Source organism: Convolutriloba macropyga, chromosome 12 (genome assembly GCF_964194025.1).
Source record: "Convolutriloba macropyga chromosome 12, txConMacr16.3, whole genome shotgun sequence".
NCBI lineage: Eukaryota > Metazoa > Xenacoelomorpha > Acoela > Convolutidae > Convolutriloba > Convolutriloba macropyga.
Genome location: NC_134479.1, coordinates 35,045,073 through 35,069,809, shown reverse-complemented (window position 1 = coordinate 35,069,809; position 24,737 = coordinate 35,045,073). Strand labels below are relative to the sequence as shown.

The 24,737-nt window shown below is 37.3% G+C and overlaps 1 protein-coding gene across 1 annotated transcript; it reads right to left on the bottom strand.

The window, feature by feature from the left end:
- Positions 1–584: 584 nt before the first annotated feature.
- On the bottom strand, positions 585–24,194 carry LOC142350249 (uncharacterized). The gene is made up of 10 exons (XM_075402025.1): positions 23,887–24,194; positions 23,741–23,820; positions 23,550–23,680; positions 23,258–23,435; positions 22,466–22,533; positions 22,027–22,129; positions 18,943–18,978; positions 18,730–18,867; positions 13,472–13,548; positions 585–2,588 (listed from the first exon to the last, which is right to left on the bottom strand). Exons 1-10 carry the CDS (start codon positions 24,147–24,149, stop codon positions 780–782), a joined length of 2,883 nt encoding a protein of 960 aa, XP_075258140.1. The 5' UTR covers positions 24,150–24,194; the 3' UTR covers positions 585–779.
- Between the last annotated feature and the right edge of the window lie 543 nt (positions 24,195–24,737).

Genomic DNA, 24,737 nt, shown 5'->3' with positions numbered 1-24,737 from the left:
GATGCGTTTTTGATAATCAACGAGAAAAGTTAGCAAAAACGGCAAAGTTTTGATTACAGAGCACTCTCAAAGGAAGTTGAAGTAGAAATTGCCCCCATTGGAATCTACAGAGATTGTGATAGTGGTGTTTGGGTGTGCACTACCTGCAATTTTAATCAAATTGGACTGAAAAACTTATTTCGTGCTGTTTTTGATGAAAAAGTCTGGATTTTGGAATATTTAGCCAGATTTTTTGACAAAGAAATTAAATAGAAATAGCCGACAATATTTTCTGTCCTTAAAAATAAAATCAACAAGACTTTCTTAAAAAAATTCTAACAAATTTTTGCAAAATTGGCGAAATTTTTCTGAAATTCCGAAAAATGTGAATAAAATCAACGGAATTCACTCTATTTTCTCAAAAGTTTAAACCTCGATAACTCCCTGTAAAAAACGAAAATAAAAAAAATCTCTTTAATTCCATATTCTACGCTGGACTAGCTTTCTAATGATACCAGTCTCAACTCTCTACGGTGAATATATCGATCGGCCAAAATTGACTGAACAAAAAAAAAACCATTTGAGTATATAGTTCCTCCCCCCCCCCCTCAAGAGGGGTCGGAACAAAAAGGTACTAGTTTCTCAAACGGTGTAGAGCACTCTACAAATAGTGTAGACTCTACAACGAATGAATGCTCAGAGTTGGAAAGAGCGCCATGTAATTCTACGAACTCTTTAGAACATTACTCCCAATATTAGAGTCACTTAGCAATTTTTCGAGGCCATCTCTCTGACAGCCATTAGCCATGAAACATGCTTACGTCAGCATTAGCACTTGCAAATGATGCCTCCGATGCTATATTAGAGAGTGGAGCTGAACACAGTTCTTGCGGACCGGGAAAACTGTAAGCGTTTTGGGCAATGTCGAGAGCTAATGTATGTTGCGAATTGCATAAAGCGGCCGCACGAGCGACTAAAGCACTGTCAAACACCTGCGCATAAGGTCTATTACCTTCAACATTCAGAGTCGGGGTCGATGAAGCAGAAACTTGATATGCGCAATTTGAGTTCAGTTGGTCAGTTAGTGATCGTTCGTGCATTCGGCTCATCTCGTAACTAAAACGCGAGACATCAAGTTGACCTGAAATTTGTGCAGTGGTTGAATAGTCGAATCGCTGATGATCGTGACTGGATGCTTCCGCAATCAAGCTTTGGTTGAAGTTATTTTCGGCAGCTGAGATTTGATTATCGGTCAGTGCATTTGAGTAACCGTACATAGCGGCACTAAATGACGGTAAACTATTAATGAATTCATCGGCTCCACAATTTGATGGGTTATAGGAATTGGAAGCCGGCGACATGGGGTGCTGTGACAAATTGATAGCGTTGTCCTGAGTAGAAGGATGATAAAAGGAAACTGGTGACGGTTGCTCATAGCCGGAAGGTGTCGGGCATGATCCCATTTTAGAGGCAGCCCCCATTTCATTACAAAATGAAGTTTGATTTGAGCCTTGAAACGATAAATCTGTCGCGTTCGGGAACAAATCGCTTTGATATGGTGCTGGGGTCAGAGTGTCCATTGATTCCGAGATACCCGGAGTACCTCCATGCATCCAAGTCGAGGAACCTGCCGACGGTGGTTGCATAAAACTCTGGTCAACAGGGGGAATCGTGAAGTTTTGCGAAGTAATGTTTGTAACGGGTGATAGGGCGACGCGTTTCGGGGGCGGCTCAAACTCACTGTAATTCACCCACTGGTCCAAGCACATTTTGGGTTCCATGGTAGCGTTAGGCGCCCAAGTAATTCCAATTGGTCTAACCAGTTCGTCCGTAGAGCTGGGAATCGTCATAGGAAATGCTGTCAAAGGACTAACGGGCCCATTGTTTCCATTTACGGAAAATAAGTAAGAGCTCAGATCTCTACAATCTTCCGATGTATTGTTGATACTGTTAACTGTATCGAGAATCATCTTGTCTCGATCTGAGTCAGATAAACTTGAGTTGTAAGGCATCGTTTCCAAATCAAGAGGTACTACCATATCGTCAAAATTGTCCAATTCATCATCTTCTTCATTGTTCGAGAAATAGCCAGGAGATCGCACACTATCCTGACAATTCTCCACATCAAACTGACCATTAACCGCCAGAACTTTCGGAAAAGTAACGCGCATTTCTTTCCAACACCCCGCAATTTTTTCGTCAGCAGTATTCTCCGGTTTTTGTTCATTGCCTTCCATGTCAAGTTTTCCAGTACTCGGAGAGTCAGCAAATTGTTCCAAGTTGTTGCAGCTCTTTTTTTCAAGCGCTCGAAGTCGCGATCTATCAGTTTCTTTTTCGAAAAGCGACAATTTTTTAAGGTTTAACTTAAATCCATTCGGCAGTGACATATTTGGGTATGTATAGCTGCTTCCCGGCAACAAGCAAAAGGTAACATCTTGCTTCGAAACTTTCTTGATCATAAGCGGTCGCTTTGAGGGCTTAAAATTGTCGAATCCTGGAGTCTTGATGAACGCTCTGAATTTATCAAGCGAGGAAACACTCGGTTTTCGCTCAAAAGATGGTTCTGGTCGCGGCTTATATGTGGACACCTCAGGCTCGTATCCAAAGTTCTAAACGTAACAAACAGAATTCAATAGAATTGCTCTCACACAGCCAAAGAGAGACAGGGTTGTGTGAAAATTCACTAAACATTTTTTTAAACAAATGGCATCAAAATCCTAAAACGCATAAGATTCAGTCTTTGACTATTTGTCCAATTTTGTCCCATTAGAACGCATAGATAACATTTAAACAGTTAGTGCGCAAAGAACGAAGGGTGAGGAGTCAAACTCATACGATTAAGAGCCGCTCTTCACAGCATGAACTTATGTTTTAACCAAGCTGTTTCGATGATTCGCATACAAACTAGTTCAGTCGTAAGGCTTTAATGTTTCGTAATGCATATGTTTCGATGAATCGCATACAGACTAGTTGAGTCGTAAGGCTTTAATGCTCTCCGGGCGGTACCTGTTTATCCCGTTTTGGGCATGAAAATTTAAAAAGGTCAGACAAAAAATCAGTCACGTAAGAAATTGTTAAAAAAGATAGCAGGGGCAGAAAACCAGAAACAACTAACTTTACCTAAATAAGAAATATCGAAGAGAAAGGAAAAGTAAAACAAAAACAATTGCCTAATAAAACTATAGTTCTTAGAAAAAATAGAGAAAATTCTTAGTTTAAGGATGTGGTTAAGGGGGGGGGGGCATATGATCGGGGTAGGTAGCTAAGGAGGAAGTAGGTAGGCAGTGAGGTAGTTACGGAGGTGAGGGGCACGTAGACAGATGGGGGGTGTCTGTAGATAGGAGGGACGGGGGGTTCAAGCGTTGCAGGGACAATCAAGGGGTGGGGGAAGGGTTATGAGGGCTGGACGGGAGGGGGTGCAAATAGCCAGGTGGATGGACAAGAAATGTTTGAGATCGGGGTGACTGGGGGGCGGGGTCAACTATTAAGACCCGCCCTTCACACCTTGTAATTGTCTCCTCAAAATAGATGCATACTTAGAGACTAGTCAGGCGCAAGGCTCTGAGAGAGCCACTTGCTGCCCTCCGGGCTTTACCTGTTTATCCCATTTTTGAAGACAGTTCAAAGGGTCAGACGAAAAATAGGTCAACAGAAAAATTGCATAAAACCACTGAACTAATAAAATTGCTACAAACTTTGTTTGAAAACAATTAAAAACCTGTTAAATATCGACTCCTCCTTGAGTCGTGAAAAGTTATAGAAAATAATTATTCTTCTTTGAGTTGCAAAGAGACCGCATGACTAATATATCTACAAATTTCGCCTGAGAGCAATTAAACAGAACTCAAAATCGAGCAAGTAAAAAAAATTATCAAAAAACCAATATGTGTGAAACACCTTTTTAAAACTTTCAATTCAAAAGCAGTTTAGAAAAATTTTGAAACTTCTTGCTTTTCGATTCTTTCACTACTCCAGCGAGACTAAAAACATATCCAGCAGATTGATGGAAAATAACCACCATTTATTCCCGTGATCCCGATTGGTATTGAAACAACAAAAAATGAAAAATTCATTTTGCAGTTAGACAAACTCTTATCGCTTAAAGAGAGCATATATGGGCTAGTATCAATACCAATAAACATTAGAGATGGCAATCACGACTTATAAGAGCAGGGCTCAAGTACAGGGATAAAAAATTAGGCTTTATGCATTTATCCCCTCCTATTTTTGATTTCGTTTATCGATAATGACAGTAAATTCTAGATTCCTTCACTGAGCAAGTTCTGTTTAAAAGCACTTTGATCAGATCGAGAGGAAAGCAAATCTAGCCTAGAGAAGTCAAAAACATTTTACGCAAGTGTTCAACATGCTGTGAACTATGGTGCAATGGAAGATATTTTGTTAGGCGAAGTAGAAAAACATAACTGGAATCATTCCAAAAACGGCTCTGAAGCAGAAAAATGACCACCCTAGCTGACATAATGAGCCTTCTACCTAAGTTAACTAATCATTTTGAAGCAGTAACGGGAAAAATAATAATGGAAAATATCTGACAACAAACTGCTTAAGCATTTAAAAAAACTTCTTCACAATTTCAACATGAAAGCAACTATTGGCAAAAGACCTCGAGGTCAGTTTCTCCTGTAAGTGGGCTTCAAAGCGGTCAAAAAAGGTTATTATACACCACTATAACCACTAAAATTGGAAATTACAGCAATTTCAGCGCTTTTCATTTTTCGACTTTTATGTGCACAGCCGCCACTAAGTTCAGCTGCTGATACTTGTGAATGAGAGAAGTTTAGATCGCGCAAAACGAAAGGTCAAGGGTGTAACAATCACTCCAAAAGTCAAAACGGATAAGCAATTTTGCATAACGAAGACCAACATATTTACAATAATTGTTTTAAAATTTCGTTCGAGGGAAGGTAATGACGAGAAACAAAATCAGAAGAAATAGGCAAAGACCTTAACAAAAATTGGACAAAATTTGCTGAAAATTATTTTTTATTAAAAACAACTCGAAATTTATATCAAACAAATCGAAAGGTAAAAAAACAACTATAACAATAGAGAACTCCTCAAAAGGCTATAAAAGTTGAAGAAAACAAAATCTGCTCACAAAAAGGTGTCCAACATGGCGAAATGCCAAAAACAGCTCAAATTTTTATTCAGCAATTTGACCAACACACTGATTTAGCGTATTTTATTTACTGTTTTAAATATTCTCCAGCAAATTTACTGATCAAAAAAGACGCAGCACCAATACGCCTCCTCGAGTCGCAAAAATAAGCCCATTATAATGGCCGGCTGAGAAGATGAGGGCGGTCATTAATCGCTACTCCAACCTGACATTTTAATATCATCAATATTCGAAAGTGAGAACCGAGATCAAAAATAAAGACAAACGCCCTAAAACTATGGAAAAAAAGCTAAAACTCAGTAAAAAATTACCTTAAAGGCATAATTCAATTCGAATTTTTGGGCGTCAATGTCTTCCATCATCAAAAAGTACTCGAGAAAACAAAAAAAAAATCGACCCAGTTATAACCATAACAAGATGCTTAAGGATTGAGCAGAGACAATAAAGATTAAAAATGTGGGAAACGAAACTTGTAACTAAAAATTTGGAAAAATTTGGGCGTTCCAGATGGCAAAAAAAAACGTTTTTCAAAACCTTTCAAAAATAAAACTCGCTTGCTTCGATACTCTTTAGCAAAGACAAATCGGATTTTTTTTCTGTTTCTGCCCCCCGTAAGTTATTCACCCCCCCTGATACAAAAAACGTGCCACAACATAGCAAATAAATGATGTCAAGATATGGCACGTGCGTCTGGGGGTTGAAAATAACATGAACCCACTGAGCTGGGGAAAGGGGGCACAAACGAATCTAGTGAAACCAAAAAGCTAATAATGTCACAACACAGTAACCTAATTCTTCCAAAACAACCTTTGCATAGTCGAAAAAGTAAAAGAGCGGCAAACAAAGCTCTGCTTAATTATCACTACTGGGATGCTCAAACATGACTTCAAATTTGAAGAGCCGAAAATTGAATTTAAAATTATTATTTGATATACTACACCAAAAATGTTCAAGCTTTAAAATAACTTTCTAAAAGCCCATTAAAAATTTTCACTAATAAAAATTTAAATTGTACTGTTAGATGCTGTTTTAATACATTTTGCAGTTTGAAAAATCTTTTCAAGTTTTACATTTTCTACAATTTTGAATTTTTCTGTTCTTTACGTAATTTTAATTGTTTGCAGTAATAAACATAACCGACTAACGTCGGGCGAATTGCTCTCAAACAACCGGCGAGCGGTTGACTTCGTCAGTAGCTAGCCACGGTTTAGTGAGGCTAGCGTTAGCTTGATTCGACTCAGTTTTCTAGCCTGGTTAGTAAATAAAACATACCCGGCAGATTGCCGGAAAATAGCCGCCGTTGATTCCAATAAGCATGATTGGGATTGAAAGAATAGAAGATATTGAAAAAAAAAGATTTCTGTACAAAAACATTTTTTAAGTCCGATTTATTTTGATGGCATTTCGTAGTTGAACATAACGTACTTCTTTTTCTTAGAGAGAGGCTACAGGGGCTACTATCAATACCAATAAGCATTAGAGATGGTAACTAAGACTTATAGGAACGATGTTCAAATAGCGGGTTCAAAAATTGGGCTTTATGGGTTTATCACGTTTCTACTTCTGACGTCAATTTTTATACTGACTCTGTTCATTTTGAATTGCTTTGCTGAGCAACTGATATTCAAAATCACTTTTAGCAGAATGAGAGAAGAGAGAAACTAGCCTAGAGAAGTCAAAAAGATATCACGCAAAATGTTGAAAAAGCGGCAAAATGAGGTAAGGCGAAACATTTTTTTATTCGACGAAGTAAAAAAAATAGGAGCGCTATAATATCCGGCTGAGAAGATGAGGGCCTCTATTAATCAATTAAAGAACTGATATTTAAAAAATTTGCAAGAAATTGGAAAATTAAACAGAGAAGCTTTCAGAAATCGCAGTGAAAATGTTCAAAACTAATTTTCCCCTCTGGAGTTATGTCAAGTAACCCATCTGCAAGACTTGAAAAGCTTGGTTGGCCAGTAATGATCGTTAAACTCAGAAAAAGACAAAAACATTCAAAAATTTTGAAAGTGCAAATTTTAACAAAATCTTGCTAAAATTCAACATTTTAAAATCTTCCAAACCATTTCATTGTCTCAAGAGACTATCTAGCATCCCTATTTCACGCTTTAAATAGTTTCACTGGCTCATAAAAAATCCATAAACTTGGACCATGAAAATAATTTTTCGAAAATTTGAAAATGTAAAAATTAAATTTTATCAAAAAGTTGCTAAAGCTGGAGTCTTTAAAGTATTGATAACAGTTCCATTAACTCTAGCGACTACGCGACAGCTTATCATCAAACCTCGGAGGAGGTCCCTAGGACACTGGTGGCGGAAAAAATGTTTGAAAAAATTCAAAAACTTGAAAAAATTGCGAACATTTTTTTTAAAAATTGCTGATATTAAAATCTTGAAAAACATTCCATCACATGTAGAAGCTATGCAGTAACCTATAATCAAACCCTAGAGAAGGTTATGTGGCTCTTGGGGCTGGAGAAACCTAAAAAATGACCAAAAAACTCCAAAAAAAGGCAAAATTTGTGATAAAAGTTGAAAAATCAATGGCCAAAAAATATTTTTCAGTAACTTATTATCAAACCCCATAGGATATTTTCAATAAGGCTGAAAAACCTGAATAATGACAATAAATGTCAAAAAATGGAAAAAATGCAAGTTTTGTAAAAAAAAATGGGTGTTGAAATCTTGAAAAAAAAATCCCATTTCATTTAGAAACTACACAGTAACCTAATGTCAAAGCCTAGAGGAGGTTCCTTGGCTCTTGAGGCTGGAGGAACCTAAAACCGACAAAAAATTTCAAAAAAACTTGCAGTTTTTATCGAAAAATTGCTGAAATTTGTGATATTAAAAAGTTTAAGACCATTCCATGGTCAATTAAAATTTTTCAGTGTCTTATCAAGTTCTTAAGGTTTTCTGGTCTCTGGGTCTGGAAAAACTTGAACGATGAAAAAAGATATAAAAAAAACTGCAAAATTTGTCAAAAAAGCTAAAATTTCTGATGTCAAAATCTTGAAAAACATTCCATTACATCTAGAACTTATACAGTAACGTACTATCAAACCCTAGAGGAGGTTCCTTGGCTCTTGAGGTTGCCGAAATTTAAAAAAAATGGCAAAAAATTTCAAAGAACTTGAAAAAAAATGCAAGTCTCATTAAAAAAAATCGCGAAAAATTTTTCATAAAACAAAATTGAAATACGTTCCATGGCAAATTAATATGAACGTTCCATTTCAAATTAAATTTTTTCAGTAACTTATTATCAAACCCTTAAGGACGCTTTCTGGCCTCTGCGTCCGGAAAGACAAGAATAATGGAAAATAAAAGTAAAAAAAACTGAAAAATTTGCCGCATGTGAACCAAAAAAACCACTAGCGAGAAATGAAAAATTAATTCAAACAAAAAAATAGGTCTAGAATGAGCTGTGAATGGATTGGGAAAACCATTTAGAAATAAATCCGATCCAAAAAATCGAAAAAACAGTAAAAATCAGAGTGAAATTGCCGCACCACTACCGAGAAACCGAATTTTTGTTCAAACACCGTTTTCTCACTCTACTTTGAAATTAGAGCAAAAAATTCACGCCGCAAAACCACTCGCTTTTTCGCCCCATTTCCTGTTTCGGCGTGGCCAAAATCACTACTCCCCAATTTGACTTCAAAAATCATGAAAATGTGTGAACAGATCTTAAAAAAAGACAGCGCCCCAATACAACTCAAATTCTTTGAATTGTAAAAAATAGGAGCGCTATAATAGCCCGCAGAGAAGATGAGGGCGGCTATTAATTAGGGTTGATAAAATTGAAAATTGACAAAAATTTTTAAAAGTTTAAAAAAAAATTGAAAATTAGTATAAAATTGCGTGTTTTTAGCGATCGGTTGTTCGTCGGTAGCCAGGGGGGGTTGCACCGGGGGCTGATAGGGAGGAAGCGGGGTGGGGGTGGGCGACAGTGGGGTGGGGGCGGGCAACAGCGTGGTGGGGGAATAGTGGTGGGGGTCAACAGTGGGGGTGTCTTCAACCTCTAAGAACCACCCTTCACACCATAAGTATAAGTCTCCACAACAGTCTGAGCTGAAACAGAGCTGAAAGGCTCTAAGAGCACTTATGTCCGCTGGGCGGTTCCTGTTTATCCCGTTTTTGAGGACGGAAAGTCAAAAGCGTCAGACAAAAAATCGGTCAAGCGAAAAATCGCATTAAAAAAAGACCAACAGGGGACTAATATAATTGCTACAAACTTCGTTTGAGAGCAATTAATAAATATACACTGCAAGAGTTTTTCAAGCTAGAACGTTTTCAATCTAATAAAATTTACCATCACACGGAAGTATTTCGGAACTTCCGAAATACTCATTTGGGTGATTAACAGCTCCGCAGGTAATATACTCTCGCGATCTCTCCAATAAGTGTTCCCATGAATCAATATTAATCCGCAGTTTAGTTGTCGGTTCGATTTAATTTAAACTGCTATGTGGAAACCGGTAAGGGATCCTTAAAAATCCTTGATGATTACCACGGTTTATAGCTACTCAATTTAATTCAACAGAAAATAGTGTCTTTTCCCAGCCGAAAGTATTCAAAATACTTAATTTCTTTTGCTGAGGGTCCATAGTCTTTCAATTTTAAAAAAAACTTGTCGTACGTTAATGAATCGAAGGCTTTAAAAATATCTATTATTATGGCAAAAGATAGGACGGACCAATGATACAGTCGCAAATAGCCTCAAAAACATTGTCTGGCTACAAGAAACAAACATATGCTGCGTAACGCCAGAAAATAGCTAAACCGGTTTCTTTACTATTTGAGACATACCAAGCAGGGAACCGGAAAATAGCCATTATTGATCCCCATAGCCCAGGATCAGATTCAAAGAAATGGAAAAAATACGAAAAATTTTTTACTTATTTTGACTTGATTTCGTAAGTAGACACACCTGTTTTTAATAAGAGGATACAGAAAAATTGCTGAAATTTGTGATATTAAATATTTGAAATACGTTCCATGGCAAATTAAAATGAACGTTCCATGGCAAATTAAATTTTTTATTATCAAATTAAATTTAAACTTATTATCAAACCCTTAAGGACGCATTCTGGCCTCTGCGTCCGGAAAGACAAGAATAATGGAAAATAAAAGTAAAAAAACCGAAAAATTTGCACATTTTGTCTACAAAATGCTAAAATTCGTGATGTAGAAATGTTGAAACCATTCCATTACAACTAGAAACTATGCAGCGACCTATTATAAAAACCTAGAGAAGGTTTCGTGACACCTAGGGCTGAATGAACAAAAAAGACAAAGATTTTCAACAAGCATGAAAAAATTGTGAAAATTACTATAAAATTGCGCGTTTTTAGCGATCAATTGTTCGAACGTAGGCACGAGGGGGGGGGGGGGGGTGCACAGGCGGGCTGATGGGGAGGGGTGGGCAACAGTGCGGTGGGGGGGGGGGTGGGGTTATAGTGGGGCGGGGGTCAACAGTGGGGGTGTCTTCAACCTTTAAGAATCGCCCTTCACACCATAAGTATAAGTCTCCAAAACAGTTTGAACTGAAAAAGAGCTGAAAGGCTCTGAGAGCACTTAATACCCTCTGTGCGCTACCTGTTCATCTCATTTTTGAGGAAAAAGTCAAAAGCGTTAGACAAAAATTCGGTCAAGCAAAAAATCGCTTTAAAAAACAGACAGGACTAATATAATTGCTACAAACTTCGTTTGAGAGCAATTAAAAACTTATAACTAATTTTAGTGAAAAAGGCATGTCTAGTCTTCAAGTGTCATAGGAGCAACGTCTATAGAATAGATATTTTAAGCTTAAAATCCGGAGAAACAGGAAGAAAAACTTTAAAAAGGAGTATATTCGGCAAAAAAATTTACTCAATTTTCTTCAAGAAAAACAACAGAAACATATATCAATCAACTCAAAACTCAAAAAAAAAAATTTTGCACTTACTTTCTCGCTCACTCGCTCTTTCTCCCTTTCTCTCTCAAAAAATATATGAACAGAAAACCACTCTCTATTCTCTCTGCTCAATTCGTTCAACGGTCTGACCTAAACACTTCGCTTTTACAAGCTGCAATGACTTTTAATCCTGTATGAATTACACTCTAAAAAATTAGTGATCAAAATACTCCTTTTCCAGTCGTAAAAATAGGAGCGTTATAATAGCCGGCATAGAAGACGCAGTCCTTGAGTAAACAAGCATTGGAACATTTTTTTTACAGAAAATATCAAAAAGACGGGCTTTGATTGGACTTGGTAGTTAGGCCACTCCTGCTTAATGAGAGGATAAAGGGACCAGCATCAATACCAATAAGCATCAGACCTAATAACTTAGACTAATTCAATTAAAGTTTGAGTAACTGACATCTAAGATTGACCTTATGGGTGGTTACTCTTTACTCTGTTAGAGAAAAACAGAAAAACTGTTACAGAAAAATCGTTCCACTTTCTTTAAATTTAGTAAAAAGTAGCGGGCTAAATTGGGTTCAGAAAGCTACTTAAAATTCTTTGATTAAAAAGCTGTTTAATTTTTTGCTGCCTCTATTAGCAGCTCTAAAATAACCTTCATTTAGAGTGACACACACCCATTTGACCTTATCTCTGTGAATTAAAGTAAATAAAAGTCATTTTCAAAGTAAGGAAGTCATTTTTGAAAGTGAGGTAAGTCAATTTTTGAGTCAACCAAAAATTTAATCACGCAAATGAACAAAAAAACTCGCTCCACTAAGAGCAAAAAATGACGTCACGCACGCACTTCAGTTGAAATTGCATGAACGAATGAACAAAAAGCAGATTTGAAGTGGTTGTGACGTCATATGGTCGTAAGAAAAATCGCGACGACGAAATAAAAAACCAAGAGAAGGCCAATAATAGCCCCAGCTAACGCTGTGCGGCTATTAATCACAAATAAAAGGTAATTCGTAAAATGATATACACTGGACAGAATACGGTAAAGACAGAGCTCGCAGACTGCCAAAAAATAGTTGCGATAGCTTTGTAGACTTGCCGTTTCGAAAATGATAATAAAAAATTATTTTTCTTTACTATTGATGTAATAAATTAAATTAGAAGAAATATTAATTATGAGCTAATCATTTTCCTCAGTTAAACTTCAATCAAAGTAACATGTACTAATTGAATTTATCTACTTCAATTGTAGTAAGCAAAATTTATCTGTGTTTGAGGAAAGTTTTTGAGAGTGAGGCAAGCGCGACCCAAAACAATCACGCGAATGAAAAACCTCGCTCAATTAAGAACGAAAAGTGACGTCACTCATGCTATTAAATTGAAATTGTATGAATGACGTATGAGCAGATTTGAAGTGAGCGTGACGTCATATGGTCGTGAAAATCTTGATGAAATAATCCAGCAGCAAACCGAAGGGTCCGAAATTTCCAAGGAATTATCATACTATCAAGCATGTGGGAAAGAATACTTCTTTTCAATTTACATAAATTAGTTGAACGAAGAAAACTACCCAGCAAAAATTGAATTCAGGGACCAAAATAAACTGTATTGAGGTCAAAACAAAATGTTTGCATGGGAATAAACTTTCTCTCAATCGTCGTAATTATTTAAAATTTATGAAAAACAATTGAATTGATGCAAAGAGAAAAATATCAGAATTGAATTCATTAACAGTCCAAAAATCTTTTGAAAAACTTAGTCACTGAGAAATCATAATAAAATGAAAAATAAATCAATAAAAAATCCCCACCAATTGAAAGAGGAAACTCACTCTGAGATTTTGAAAACGCAAAAAGTTTTCGTATTGGAATCATACTATCTGGTAATGCTGAAAAACAGCCACGTTTTCCGTGTTAAAGAAAATAAAACCGATTGGGATTGAAATGACAAAAATCAAGATGATGTGCATGAAAAATTCACTTGAGAAGTCAACGATTATTCTAGAAGAAAAGCGCAAAACGGTCAAGTAAAAAATTTGCATAAAAAGAAACACACGTTTACAATGATTGCTTCTCGTTCGAGAGAAAATAAACATGTATCGCCTTTAATAGCATTCGTATGAAAGCAGAAGTCAAATGCCGCGCCTAAAATTCTGAAAATCCAAAAAAAATTGTCACATCTATTTCTCACTCCATTTTAAAAGTAGATTGAAAAAATCCACGCTTTAAAACTACTCTCTTTTTCGTTCTCTTTACTACACCAGCGTGACTAAAATCACAAGTCTAACTACTTCAAAAGTAAAAAGCTGTGAACAAATCTTGAAAAAAATTTTTTTCAATCCTGAATGTGAGGAAGACTGTTCTGTAAATGGCAGGTCTGAGTGGCGCTCGCAAGTATGCGAGCTAGGCCCAATTATGTGTAGGCAATATTATTTTGTAATGACTTACTCCAAAACTAGTGAATGACTTTCGACTGTCTCCCCCAGAGATTTCCAGCGGCGAGAAAGGACGAAGGGTAGACATTTCTAAACAAAACATGACTGATTAAAACCAAGCGTAAATATATCTACCGGCTGCTGAAGTTGGATTTTAGATATACATTTTAAACAAACTCAGTATCAGTAATTTGCATATACAAATACTCAGAAATTTGGTATAAGTGACAATAGTTTTGGAGCAAAAAATGTAATAAACAATCTTATAAAAAATTAAACCAATCGTTTAAATTAAAAAATTAAACGATATAATAGCCGGCTGAGAAGATGAGGGCGGCTATTAAACAAAAATTAAGGCCAAATTGCCGCATTAGAATAAAAAACCACTAGCGAAAGAAATTTGGTTCAAACAAAAAAACTAGGCAAAGAATGAAAAAGAATGGATTGGGAAAACTATTTAGAAAATCCGATCCAAAAAATCGTGAAAAAAAACAGTTAGTGCAATTGCCGCGTGTACAAAAAGATCAATAAAACTACTTCTTTGGATTTAGCGGAGTTAAAAAAACAAGAATGAACATTACATAACAAAAAAACAGCTGGACGACTCGGAATTGAATTTCAGCAACAAAATGGCTCCGAACACAAGCTACTCACATAATTATGTTGTTCCCTGCTAATTCTTTAACGTATTTAATCTCGGAGAAAAGATAGACAAACATCTTTTTGTTAGATAGCTTAATGTTTACCATAGACAAATATGCTGAAATAAAACCTACCGAGAAAAACCAGAAAACAAGGAATCAAAAATATAACTTTACCCCCAAAAAAATTGCCTAAGTTGAGATGCCTCAAAGAAGAAACTTAAAAAAACCTGGTGAAACTTAAAAAAACCTGGCACATGACATAAAACAACCAGGAACACAAAAAAAAGAAAATTTGGTTACAAGAAACAAAAACAATCTATCTGGAAAAAAGCTTAAAAAACCTTCAGGTAACTCATCTCGAAAACTCATTTCTAGGTATAAACAAAATTATTTCAAAAAAATTAGAAAAATTATGCAGACAACTGTAGAAAACGATGAAAAACAGTCACATATTTGACTTGATTTAATCCAATTCCCTTGACAAAACCTCCCATCTGATACTCTCGTTGAGGGTAAAAACTAAAATGAATGTATAAATCGTTTTCTGAAAATCGTCAAAAACATCGAATATCGTCTAAACCATCAAATATCGTCTAAAACACGAAACTGACGAAAAATGTCAAAACTGAATAGAACTTAGAAGTAGAAAAATGTGTGTGTGTGTGTGTGTGATCCCCGTCATTGATTGGGGGGCTGTTGAGCCGCGACAGCTACAAATTCGGTGACTTTCTCGGGTTCGTTTTGGATTACTGTGGGGTCTTGTGATATGCCCATCTTCTTTCGTTGATTCTTCCAGTTAGGACAGCGTAGCAGCCAGTGTTCTGTGTCCTCATCTTCTAGTCCGCAGTGTGGACAAGTCGCAGTTTCGGCTCTTCCATGTCTAGCTCTTGTAGCTTGCAGAAAAGGCGCTCGGTTCAGTCGTAGGCAATGCAGATCAACTTCTTGTGCTCTGGTTCTGTTTTCCTTGACCTTCAGCGGCTGTCCAGCGGTTAGGCGTCTATGAGGGTGGTCTGGCGGGACACGCTTGTTATAGTCGTCCAGTCTTCTTTCTTCTCTTTGCATGTTGATGTCTTCCCGTATCTCTCTTCCTGGTTTGCAAATGCTTAGGCGATCCATGGCTCTCGATCTCCAGTCTGTCCGCCACCGTGCGTCGCCCCTGGCGCGAAGCCTTCTGGGCACTTCCTTGTCCGCAACCTGTTTGAGGGGGTGATCGTCGGGAGCTTTTTGACACTTGTCGAGGAGTTTTGCTGCCTTGTCCTCTCCGTCCTGTGTCAGACTGTTTAGCTCGGCTTCTGCACATGTTTGAACTGATGGGGATCCTCTTGGGGCACCGACTATTACTCTTGCTGCTTGGTTGTTGCACGTTTCCAGTTTTTCGGTTTGCGCAGCCGATAGAAACATTCCCCATACTTCGAAGGCGTAGGCTCCTCCGGGTCTTATGTAACTTCTGTAGAGGCGTCTCAGATCGGTTGCCTTTAGACCCCAGTCTCTCCCAGTCAGTGCTCTGAGTATCTGAATCCTCCTCGTCAGATTCTTTTTGGCAGCGCTCGCGTGGTCCGTGAAACGTAGTTGGCTGTCGATTTCCACTCCGAGAATCTTCGTCTTCTTTTCGTATGGGACGCTTTCGTTGAGCATCTTCAGATCTGGAGTTACTTTGCCAGCTGTCTCTCTGGGGTCCACGCTAATAACCATTGCGGCCGTTTTGTCCACTGCTATTTCTACATAGTTCTTTCTCGACCACTCCGTTACCGAATCCAGTGCTTTCTGCATCCCAGTCGCTGCATCTTCGGGCTTCCTTCCAGTGACTTGCAGGGTCAGGTCGTCTGCAAACTGGTTGACCATGACTTCCGGAGCTGAAGATTTTATAGCTTCGGGGAGACTCGAAGTGGACAAGCAATAGAGAAGAGGCGAAAGGGGGCTCCCCTGAGGCATGCCCTGCGCGAACAGCTTTGGCTTGCTCTTCTCTTCGTTCCATCGAACTGCCGCTCGTCTGTCAGACAACCACGCTCTGAGCCATCTCAGACATCTGCCTCTCAAACCCAAGAGCGCGAGATCAAGCAGAAGTCCGTTTCTCCATACTCGGTCGAAAGCTGCTCGGAAGTCAACAGCTACTAGCAGGGTTCGTTTCTTTTCTTGTAGTGCATCCATGGCGCTTTGCACTATATTGGCAATGACATCAGTGGTTGATCTCTTTGGTTGGAAGCCGGCCTGTTCGTTGGGAACTATCTTGTTTCGCCAGGCCCAGTCGCTGATTCTCCACTGTACCATTGTCTCCATGCATTTGCTCACACAGGATAGGAGGGACACTGGTCTGTATGACTTGATCCTATCGGAAGGTTTCTTCTTCTTGAGAATTGGGACGATGAGTGCTGTCCTCCACGTGGAGCAGACTCGGCTCTCCTCCCAGCTACGGTTTATAAGATAGAGTAGGAATTGCTGACCGGCTTCTCCGAGGTGCTTCAGCATCACGTAGGACCTGTTTCAGCTCCGGAAGACTAAAAGGGGCGTTAACTCTGTCCTCGTTATCCTTTACGGCATCTCTGATAACCTCGTACGCCCTCTTTGTGTCTTCTCTGCGAACGAGATAACGACTTGTTGCAGCATAGCTTCTGCATGCAAAACTGGCTTTCTCCATATCTGAGCTGAGGTTCTTGCCATCTTCGTATATTGGTGTGTTGGGGAGCCTCTGTTTTGTAGAAAAATGTCCAAGTGGAGATCGAAAAAAAATTAAAGGGTGTTGTTTATGACGCTCTTTCGTTTTAAATTTGTTCACAAGCAAAACTGAATGGTCAATTTTTCTGACCAACTTCTTCAGACATCAATTTCTCGTTGGCAGACATCAATTTCTCATTGGCGTATTTGAGAAACACCGGTGATCAAAACCAGAGAAAAAACAAAATAAAAACGAGAAACAGTAGTGAAAAAGTGCACATGCATAAAAGTTTTCTGTAACTGAGCAACATTTTTGAAGACTTTTCTGCTTTCTAACTCGCTCTCGCTCTCGCTCGCTCGCTCTCTCTCTCTCTCTATCTATCTATCTCTCTCTCTCTCTCTCTTCAGAACAATACATAGAAACAAGCCCTCTTGGTTTTTGTATTTGTTCATAAGATTAACCTTAACATTTTTCAAACACGCGGCTTTTACTTCTATATCATGTTTCGAGTAAAAAAAAGTAACTTTCAATATCTACGTCTATCTTACAAGCACCTGCAGCCATAAAAACAATCACTTTTGATAAATGATTTCCTGAGGAGAACCAAATATGTTTCGTGTTTTCGGCTGCATCTCCGTACCTAAGACAAAATTCTTTTCAATTCTTTGCTAAGATTCTGTTACCGTCGTAATTCGTAAAAATGCCACATTCATTGTTTTACCATCACAATATTCGAGCTATTTATATTTCAAACGTGTTTGAAATGTTTTTAAAGTGCTTTGAAATGTTTTTAAAGTGCTTTGAAATGTTTTTAAAGTGCTTTGAAATGTTTTTGCATGTTTTTAAAGTGCAAACGTAATTTTGTTGAAAACGGTTAGTCACTTAATCACGAACTAAGCATTTGTCGTAGAGAGAGAGAGAGAGAGAGAGAGAGAGAAACACGTCACGCGTGTAAATGACTATTCAGCTTTGCTTGTGAACAAAACGAAACAGCATCATACGACAAAGCAAAAAACATAGCAGGAAGCCTCCGGAACTCACTCAAGTAGGTATTCACTTCAGCTCCAGTCAAAAAACGAAACTTCCTCTTTTTATGCTAATCACTTTCAAGAAATATCAAAAAGAAAAACATCAGACAATCTAAATCTGATAACAATTTCATCGCGAGTTCCGACAGCAAAACAGCTTTTTGCAGCACACCTTACAATACAATTACCTTTTACTGAATAAACTACACGCAATTCGTTATTAAAAAAACAAAGTAACATAGAGTGAAAACCAAGAAAAGCACGAAATTATCGAAATGACGATTTCTAAAATCAAACTCATGAAAAAACAACGTTTGTCGATAAATGGTAACAAAAAGATTAAAAAGTTCATCAAAAATCAAGAAACAAAATTAAGGAGTGAGCCTAAATGGGACTAAAAAGTTCAATAGCTGGCTTCAAATAACCACATTAGAGGTTAACATATACCACTATTAAGATTTAAAGTAAAAAATGGCACCAGTTGCGGCACTCTTTTCATTTGACTTTTAGTATTAAATTGCCGCCAATTGAGTTAAGCTGCTTGAAATTGTGATTGAGAATTTTAGATTACGCGAAAAGCAAAAAGTCAAGAGCGTAAAAGTCACTAAAAAGTCATAATTGTCAAGCAAAAATTTTGCATGAAAAAGACACACACCTTTACAATAATTGCAATGAACTTCGCTCAAGAGCAATTAAAAACTCAAAATTAGCACTAATCAATTTAAAAGCCCACAAAGACCCTTTACCAACTTCAACAAAAAACTACAGAATATCACTAAAAAATGTGGAATACAAAGACTGCCGAAAACGTCAAACAAGGCAAAACGACAACAGATCAAAATTGCACCTAATATTTTCTTCAGCTAACCAAAAATCTTTCCGACTTAATAGTTAATATAATTGAGTAAAAGATAAAAAGTTAAAGATAAAACTTTATATTACGTACCCAGCATAAGCTGGTCAGGTTGAAATGACATCCATCTGTAGATAGTCTTTTTAGTGCCACGTTCCGTCTGCTTCTCCTTGCAAATCAAATTCAAGCTAGTCAACACGTTTGCAATGTCATATAGTCTTCTGATTTTTGCTGAAACAGTTAAACAGAGAAAAATTTATGGAATGAAAGGGAGAACAATAATGACTTGTAAGACTTTCTACTTACGAAAATGCTTCGGTTCACACGATCCTTTCTCGATATCTAAAATAAAAATCGTTACTGACATAAAATCCTCCCGTCAATGTCTTAAGAATTTTGGGAGTTAAATTCTAAAAACGCCCTTCGCATCATGAACTTATTTATGTCTCAAAAATAGTTTCGTTGAATCGCATACTTAGAGTACAGTAAAACGAAAAGCTAGAAGAGAACTTATTGCCCTCCGGTCGTTACGTGTTTATCTAGTTTTCGAAGAATCGCATTAAAAAGAGCAGGACAAATATAATTGCTACAATCTTCGGTCGAGAGCAATTAATAACGGCTCTCACACGAATATACGTCGTTGCCTCATTCCTTGAGCTTCGAACAAAATAGCATCGCAGTAAAGGCGACATTCGAATTACAAAACACGCGCGCTGGCCGACACTTCATCAAGACCACGTGGAAGTAATAGAAATCAGTATTGTATAACTAATTACAAGCTTCGACTTAATTATGTTCGGTCGCTATAATTTGATCGCTATTGAAAGATTTAGATCAATTCCGATGGGCCACTGAGGCTGGGCAAATTTGGCTGTGGTTATATAGCAACGTGTTTCAAAACAAAGCCGACAGATTGCAAGAAAAGAGCCGCCGTTAACGCACATCGGGATTGAAAAAGAAAAAAGGAGATAAAATTACCACTTTTTATCTCAGTTTCAAAAAGTGTTCTTAATCGGTGCGCAGCCTCAGTTAGATTCTAAAACCATACTTAATTCAGCTTCTAAACTGAAAGCTAATAAGCTTAATCATAATGGCAGCTACAAATTGCTCTAATGAATTTTGATAACCTAATACACTATGACCTATTGACCGGGCTTTATCGGTTTATCCCGTCTCTTTTGCTCCTCTTGACATTGACCGTAATCACCACATTGCGTGATTCAATGCGCGAAAGACTTTAAAATTCATTAAAAAACAGAAAAACAATGAATAAAAAAAATCAATGTCAAAATGCCGCTTGTGAACAAAAAAAACCACTAGCAAGAACTGGAAATTTGGTTCAAACAAAAAACTAGGCCTAGAATGGACTATGAATGGATTGGAAAAACCATTTAGAAAAAAAAATCCGATAAAAAAATTGTAAAAATTAAAGTCAAAATGCCGCATGTGAACAAAAAACCACTAGCGAATTTTAGTTCAAACAGCATTTTATCACTCTAATTCAAAATGAAAGCTTAAAAAATTAACGCAACAAAGCCACTCTTTTTCGCTCAACTTCCTGTGTCGGCGTGACCAAAATCATCATTCCAATTCGACAAAAAAATGTGTGAACAGATCTTTGAAAAAACATAGCGGTAGGATTCCGGAATCGACTTGAGGTAGTATTTAAATACCCCTTAACCAATAACTAACTAAACTAGCAAACTTTTGTTTACTTCATTATATCAATCCATTTGAAAAAAGAGGAAACAAATAAGAGAAGAAAATGTAAAATATTCTTAGCAATTATTCACGAGTCCAAAAACAATTTTCGAAAATGTCTTATATACCCAATTTCTGCGTATAACTGCAAATGTTAGAATACGAACCCGGCAGATTGCTGGAAAATAGCTGCCATTGATTCTCAAACCCGATTGTGATTGAAAGGAAAATAATGACAAAACTAACTTTCGTACAAAAAAATTAATATGAATTATGATGTGCTTCGGGTTAGTTATTCTACTGTTTTTATGAGGTGATACAGAGGCTAGTATCAATACCAATAAGCACAAGAGATGGTAACTGAGAGATATAAAAACAGATGTCAGGTAGCGGGTTTCTAAAATTGAGTTTCACGGATTTACATTGTTTCCATTTTTGATTTGGTTTTTCGCTTGACTCTGTTGCTTCTAGATTGCTTTTCTGACCAGCTGCTGCTTAAGAGCAATTTTAACAGAATGAGAGAAGAATAAAAAACCAACAGCAGTCAAAAAGACCAACGCAAAACTTTGAACAAACTCTGAACTAACGTAAAAAAATATTCGACGACGTAAAAGAAAATAGGGCCGTTACAATAGGGGTATGTGAGGATGAGGGAGGATATTACAAAGGTGATGAAAAGCGATACATCTTGAAAAAGGAGAAAAACGAGCAGAAGATTACATTTAAAACTCTAAGATGGCAAATGATGCCCCTAAAAACAATTATTTGTTAATATGGTTTAGAACGACCTATTTACCCAAAAAAATAAGGTTAAAACTAAAAAAAACTGCTTCCGAAAAGCAGAACTAGAACAAAATGTTTTGCTCGCTGAGCAAAAAATTTTTCACACCTACTTTTCTCGCATTCTCTCAAATACGCAGCATGAACTAAAAATTACTCTCTCTTCTTCAATTCGATCAGCCGTTTGACCTAAACACTTAGTTTTCACGAGAAGCATTGATTTTTAGATCCTGCTTTAAACACTCCAGAAAATCATCGATTAACCACCAATACTCCTCTCCGAGTCATAAAAAGAAAGCGCTCCAATGCAATTCAAATTCTTTGAATTGTAAAAAGGAGAGCGCCTAAATAATAGCCGTTGAGAGGCTAACAGCGGCTATCAAAAGGAAAGCTAGTTATTATTGCTTATTGCGAGGGTAATTCTCATGAAATGTGTTTTTTTACGTAGTTAAAATTGCTCACCTGTTGGCTAAAAGGTAAGTAGGTCAATTGGAGGGTTACGCATGAGCAACAACAATTTAGATGTTAACATTAAGAGTGAAGAATTATACTCCATATTAAGATAAATAAACAACTCACCAGTAAAGCTGAAAAAAAAATTGGGACAAAAGCGGGCTGGTGGCACGTTTCAAAGCAATAATGGCCGCCTTTGTTTTCGATCGAAATCAGCAAATCGGAAAACAGCCACAGAACGATTAATATTGCTGGCTCTGAATATCATTTCGCAATACAATTCACAAGCTACCTCCAAAAGAATAATGCTCTTAACTAAGATAGCGAACCATTCCTTAATTACCCTTCCACACATCCTAATGGTTGCATATTACTTGCACTTATACGCCGGCAAAAAAGCATTAGGTTATATAATGCCTTCAGTTTTCATTGCAAAAGGACAGGTCAAAAACTTACAGGACTTGACACATTTGGAATTTCTGGCCATACTTCGAATCAACTTCATTGGATCTTCTTCTGTCAGAATTTTTGCAGCAACATCCAAAGTGACACAGTGATCCTAAAACAAAAACACTATGAACTCTATCAAAACAAAAGCAGTATGAAAACAACAAAACTGCGCAAGGACTAACCCAAAAAAAAAAAACAAACGAAAACTGCTTTTCAAAAGCCCTCAGTTCTTTCCTTAATGTACGGTTATTATGAATTTGAACTCTCATGTGTACTCTAAGACCACTACTAAGACTTAGAAATAAAATGAAACCAATTTTGGTGTAATTTTGAGAACACTTTTAGTATCCAAGAAACTTGATTGAGCGGAAGAATAATCCAGAACAAAGATGAGCGGCAATTCTGAATAAAGACACACGACACATTTCACAAAAACATATCTCACCTTGGCAGAGAGAAGCAACATCACGAATTTTTTGGCCATCAGTGTTAAGCTCTTGTCTTTCTTTTCACCTAAACATTGAAATCTGAGGAGAATCTTAAATGGTAAAAGTATTATAAAAGCAGCAGTGACTTGAATACTCTATCATGCAATTATTTTTAGGTGAAAACTCAGACACTACAAAGTTAAAAGGCTACGCAAGCACACTAAAAGAGGACAAGATACCACAAAACCATTTTGACACAGGAAATAGTGACTGCAATCCGTTGCGAAAGTGCAAATGTTTGTTAGTGTGAAATAATGAAAACAGGCAAACAGATTTTGAAAATGTTGAGGGCATAACACGGAAAATGTACTATAGTTTACAAATCAGATGCCAAGCAAACGTCCATCTATTTTTGTTCATAGTTGTCTTTTTTTGAACTTTAAACAATTCCCAGAATTTTCAGAAGTATCCAAATTTAAATTCATATTGTTAAAGAGTACTTTGGACGTTAAATTAACCGAATTCAAAGCTTTCGGGGAAGCATGATAGCACATGGACCTGCACTCATACAATGACAATGGTACCTACCAACTCAAATTTATTCCCAAACCCTGTCCGCTAAAAACAAAATTATTACATTTTATGCTAAGAATTCATAAGAATTTAGTGACATTGACCAAAAATTTAGAAAAATGTTCTTGAGATTCTGGGCAATACTGCCAACAAAGTCATCAATTCTACCTTTTTTGACAGTAGGTAAACTTAAGTCTGAGTTTGGCAATTTCAGCTTCAAAAAATCAAACTGATACCTTTGCATATTGTGCGATTCGCTTGCATATTTGTTTTCTTCCTCTGTTCTAGGAATTGTGCCGCATAACCAACGGAATCGTCTATCTTCTCCAAGCTTTGGACTCCACTTTCTCTCGCCATTTCATATAGACGAACCTTCTCAATTTGTGTAGCTACCCCGTGTCTATCCGCTGCAACCTGTTAAATCGATTGTCCGTTGATATTTGCGCATATTTTACTTTAATATAGTAGTAGTGATTCTTTACAAAACTAATCTGGGAATTTGATTGATTTGAAAGCAGCAGAACTAACTTTGAATTCAGCTAATGTGGTTTTCAAAGTCGCTTGTCCTTTCCACATATACTCGTTTTTCTGTTTTCTGGCTACAATGTCCAAGCTTTCAAGGACGTTGATAATGTCATACACTCGCCGTCTCTCAACGTCTATAAATAAAATTCGAGCAAGAATAACGTTTAAACTAAAAATCGAGATAATGAACTCACTTAGTTGTTTAGACTTAATCTCCAAGTTGATCAATATTTCTTGACCAGGGTGCGGATACATAGGGTAGTCAGAGGTGAACCTAAACAAATTCAACCAATGACTTCAATCTTTCAAAACTATTGTGGCTATTCTCTAAGACACTAACAGCTGCGAGAGCAACTCTAATGATTTTTCTTTTCTGCTGGGCTTGCTATCATTTTTCTCTTGTCTGCACTGGGCTAGAGGGGATAGGACTGAGATTTCTGCCTGTTTGTCAGAAAACAAGTAACTAGAGACGGATGACTGTGCCTGAACAGAAGGGAGCGATGGATAGTCTGCATCATAGCCGTATGTCTCATCAAAGGCATAAGTATTTATAAACGAGCTCCCAAAATCTCCGTTCGTACCGGAGTACGTCAACAAATCCATTTCTGAAAAAAAACCTTACGTGTAAACTACTACTACTAGTAGTAACGAATTTAGGGCAAGTTCACGAGAAGTTTATGCTCCCGATCTGTTGACTAGTCAAAGTCCAATTTTTCGTCTTGTACACAGTATACTTCCCCCTTCTGGTGTTTGTTTTTTGAATTTCTACAAACCCGGACCAGTGCCGATTTGTTCTTGATAAAACTGCTCAACATAAGCACGTGTAGCTCGTGGTAGAGTGAGATTGAGTCCGAAGAACTGACTCAGCCTGTGTTTGTATTCGTTCTGAGAACAGCTTAGTATCAGGGACGTGGCTTTTTCCTGGACGTCCTCAATGTCCCGAAGGTCATTCTATGACGCTTTCCAAAGGACAGCATCGTATAAAATGACGAGAGCACTGGATACGACGACTGCTCATAATTCGAGTGTTGCTATCTTAATCAAACTTCAAGAAAATCTTCCCCAAGTGTTTAATGACTATACCAGTTAAAGGAACGAAACCTTTGAAAAACTGAGTCCAAACAAGTTTGACGAGCAGTTAGCCGAATTGAAAACGCGAATCGCCAATTTTACGAGTTGCATCAAAAGTCA

Bases quoted from the DNA above. Each gene is read 5' to 3' on its own strand.
- LOC142350249 (XM_075402025.1), bottom strand. From the start codon at position 24,149: ATGGATTTGTTGACGTACTCCGGTACGAACGGAGATTTTGGGAGCTCG. The intron at 23,681-23,740 runs GTGAGTTCATTA...TTTTATTTATAG, and splicing joins GATTAAGTCTAAACAACTAA to ACGTTGAGAGACGGCGAGTG. The intron at 18,979-22,026 runs GTAAGTTTTTGA...TTTTTATTTTAG, and splicing joins TTCCAAATGTGTCAAGTCCT to ATATCGAGAAAGGATCGTGT.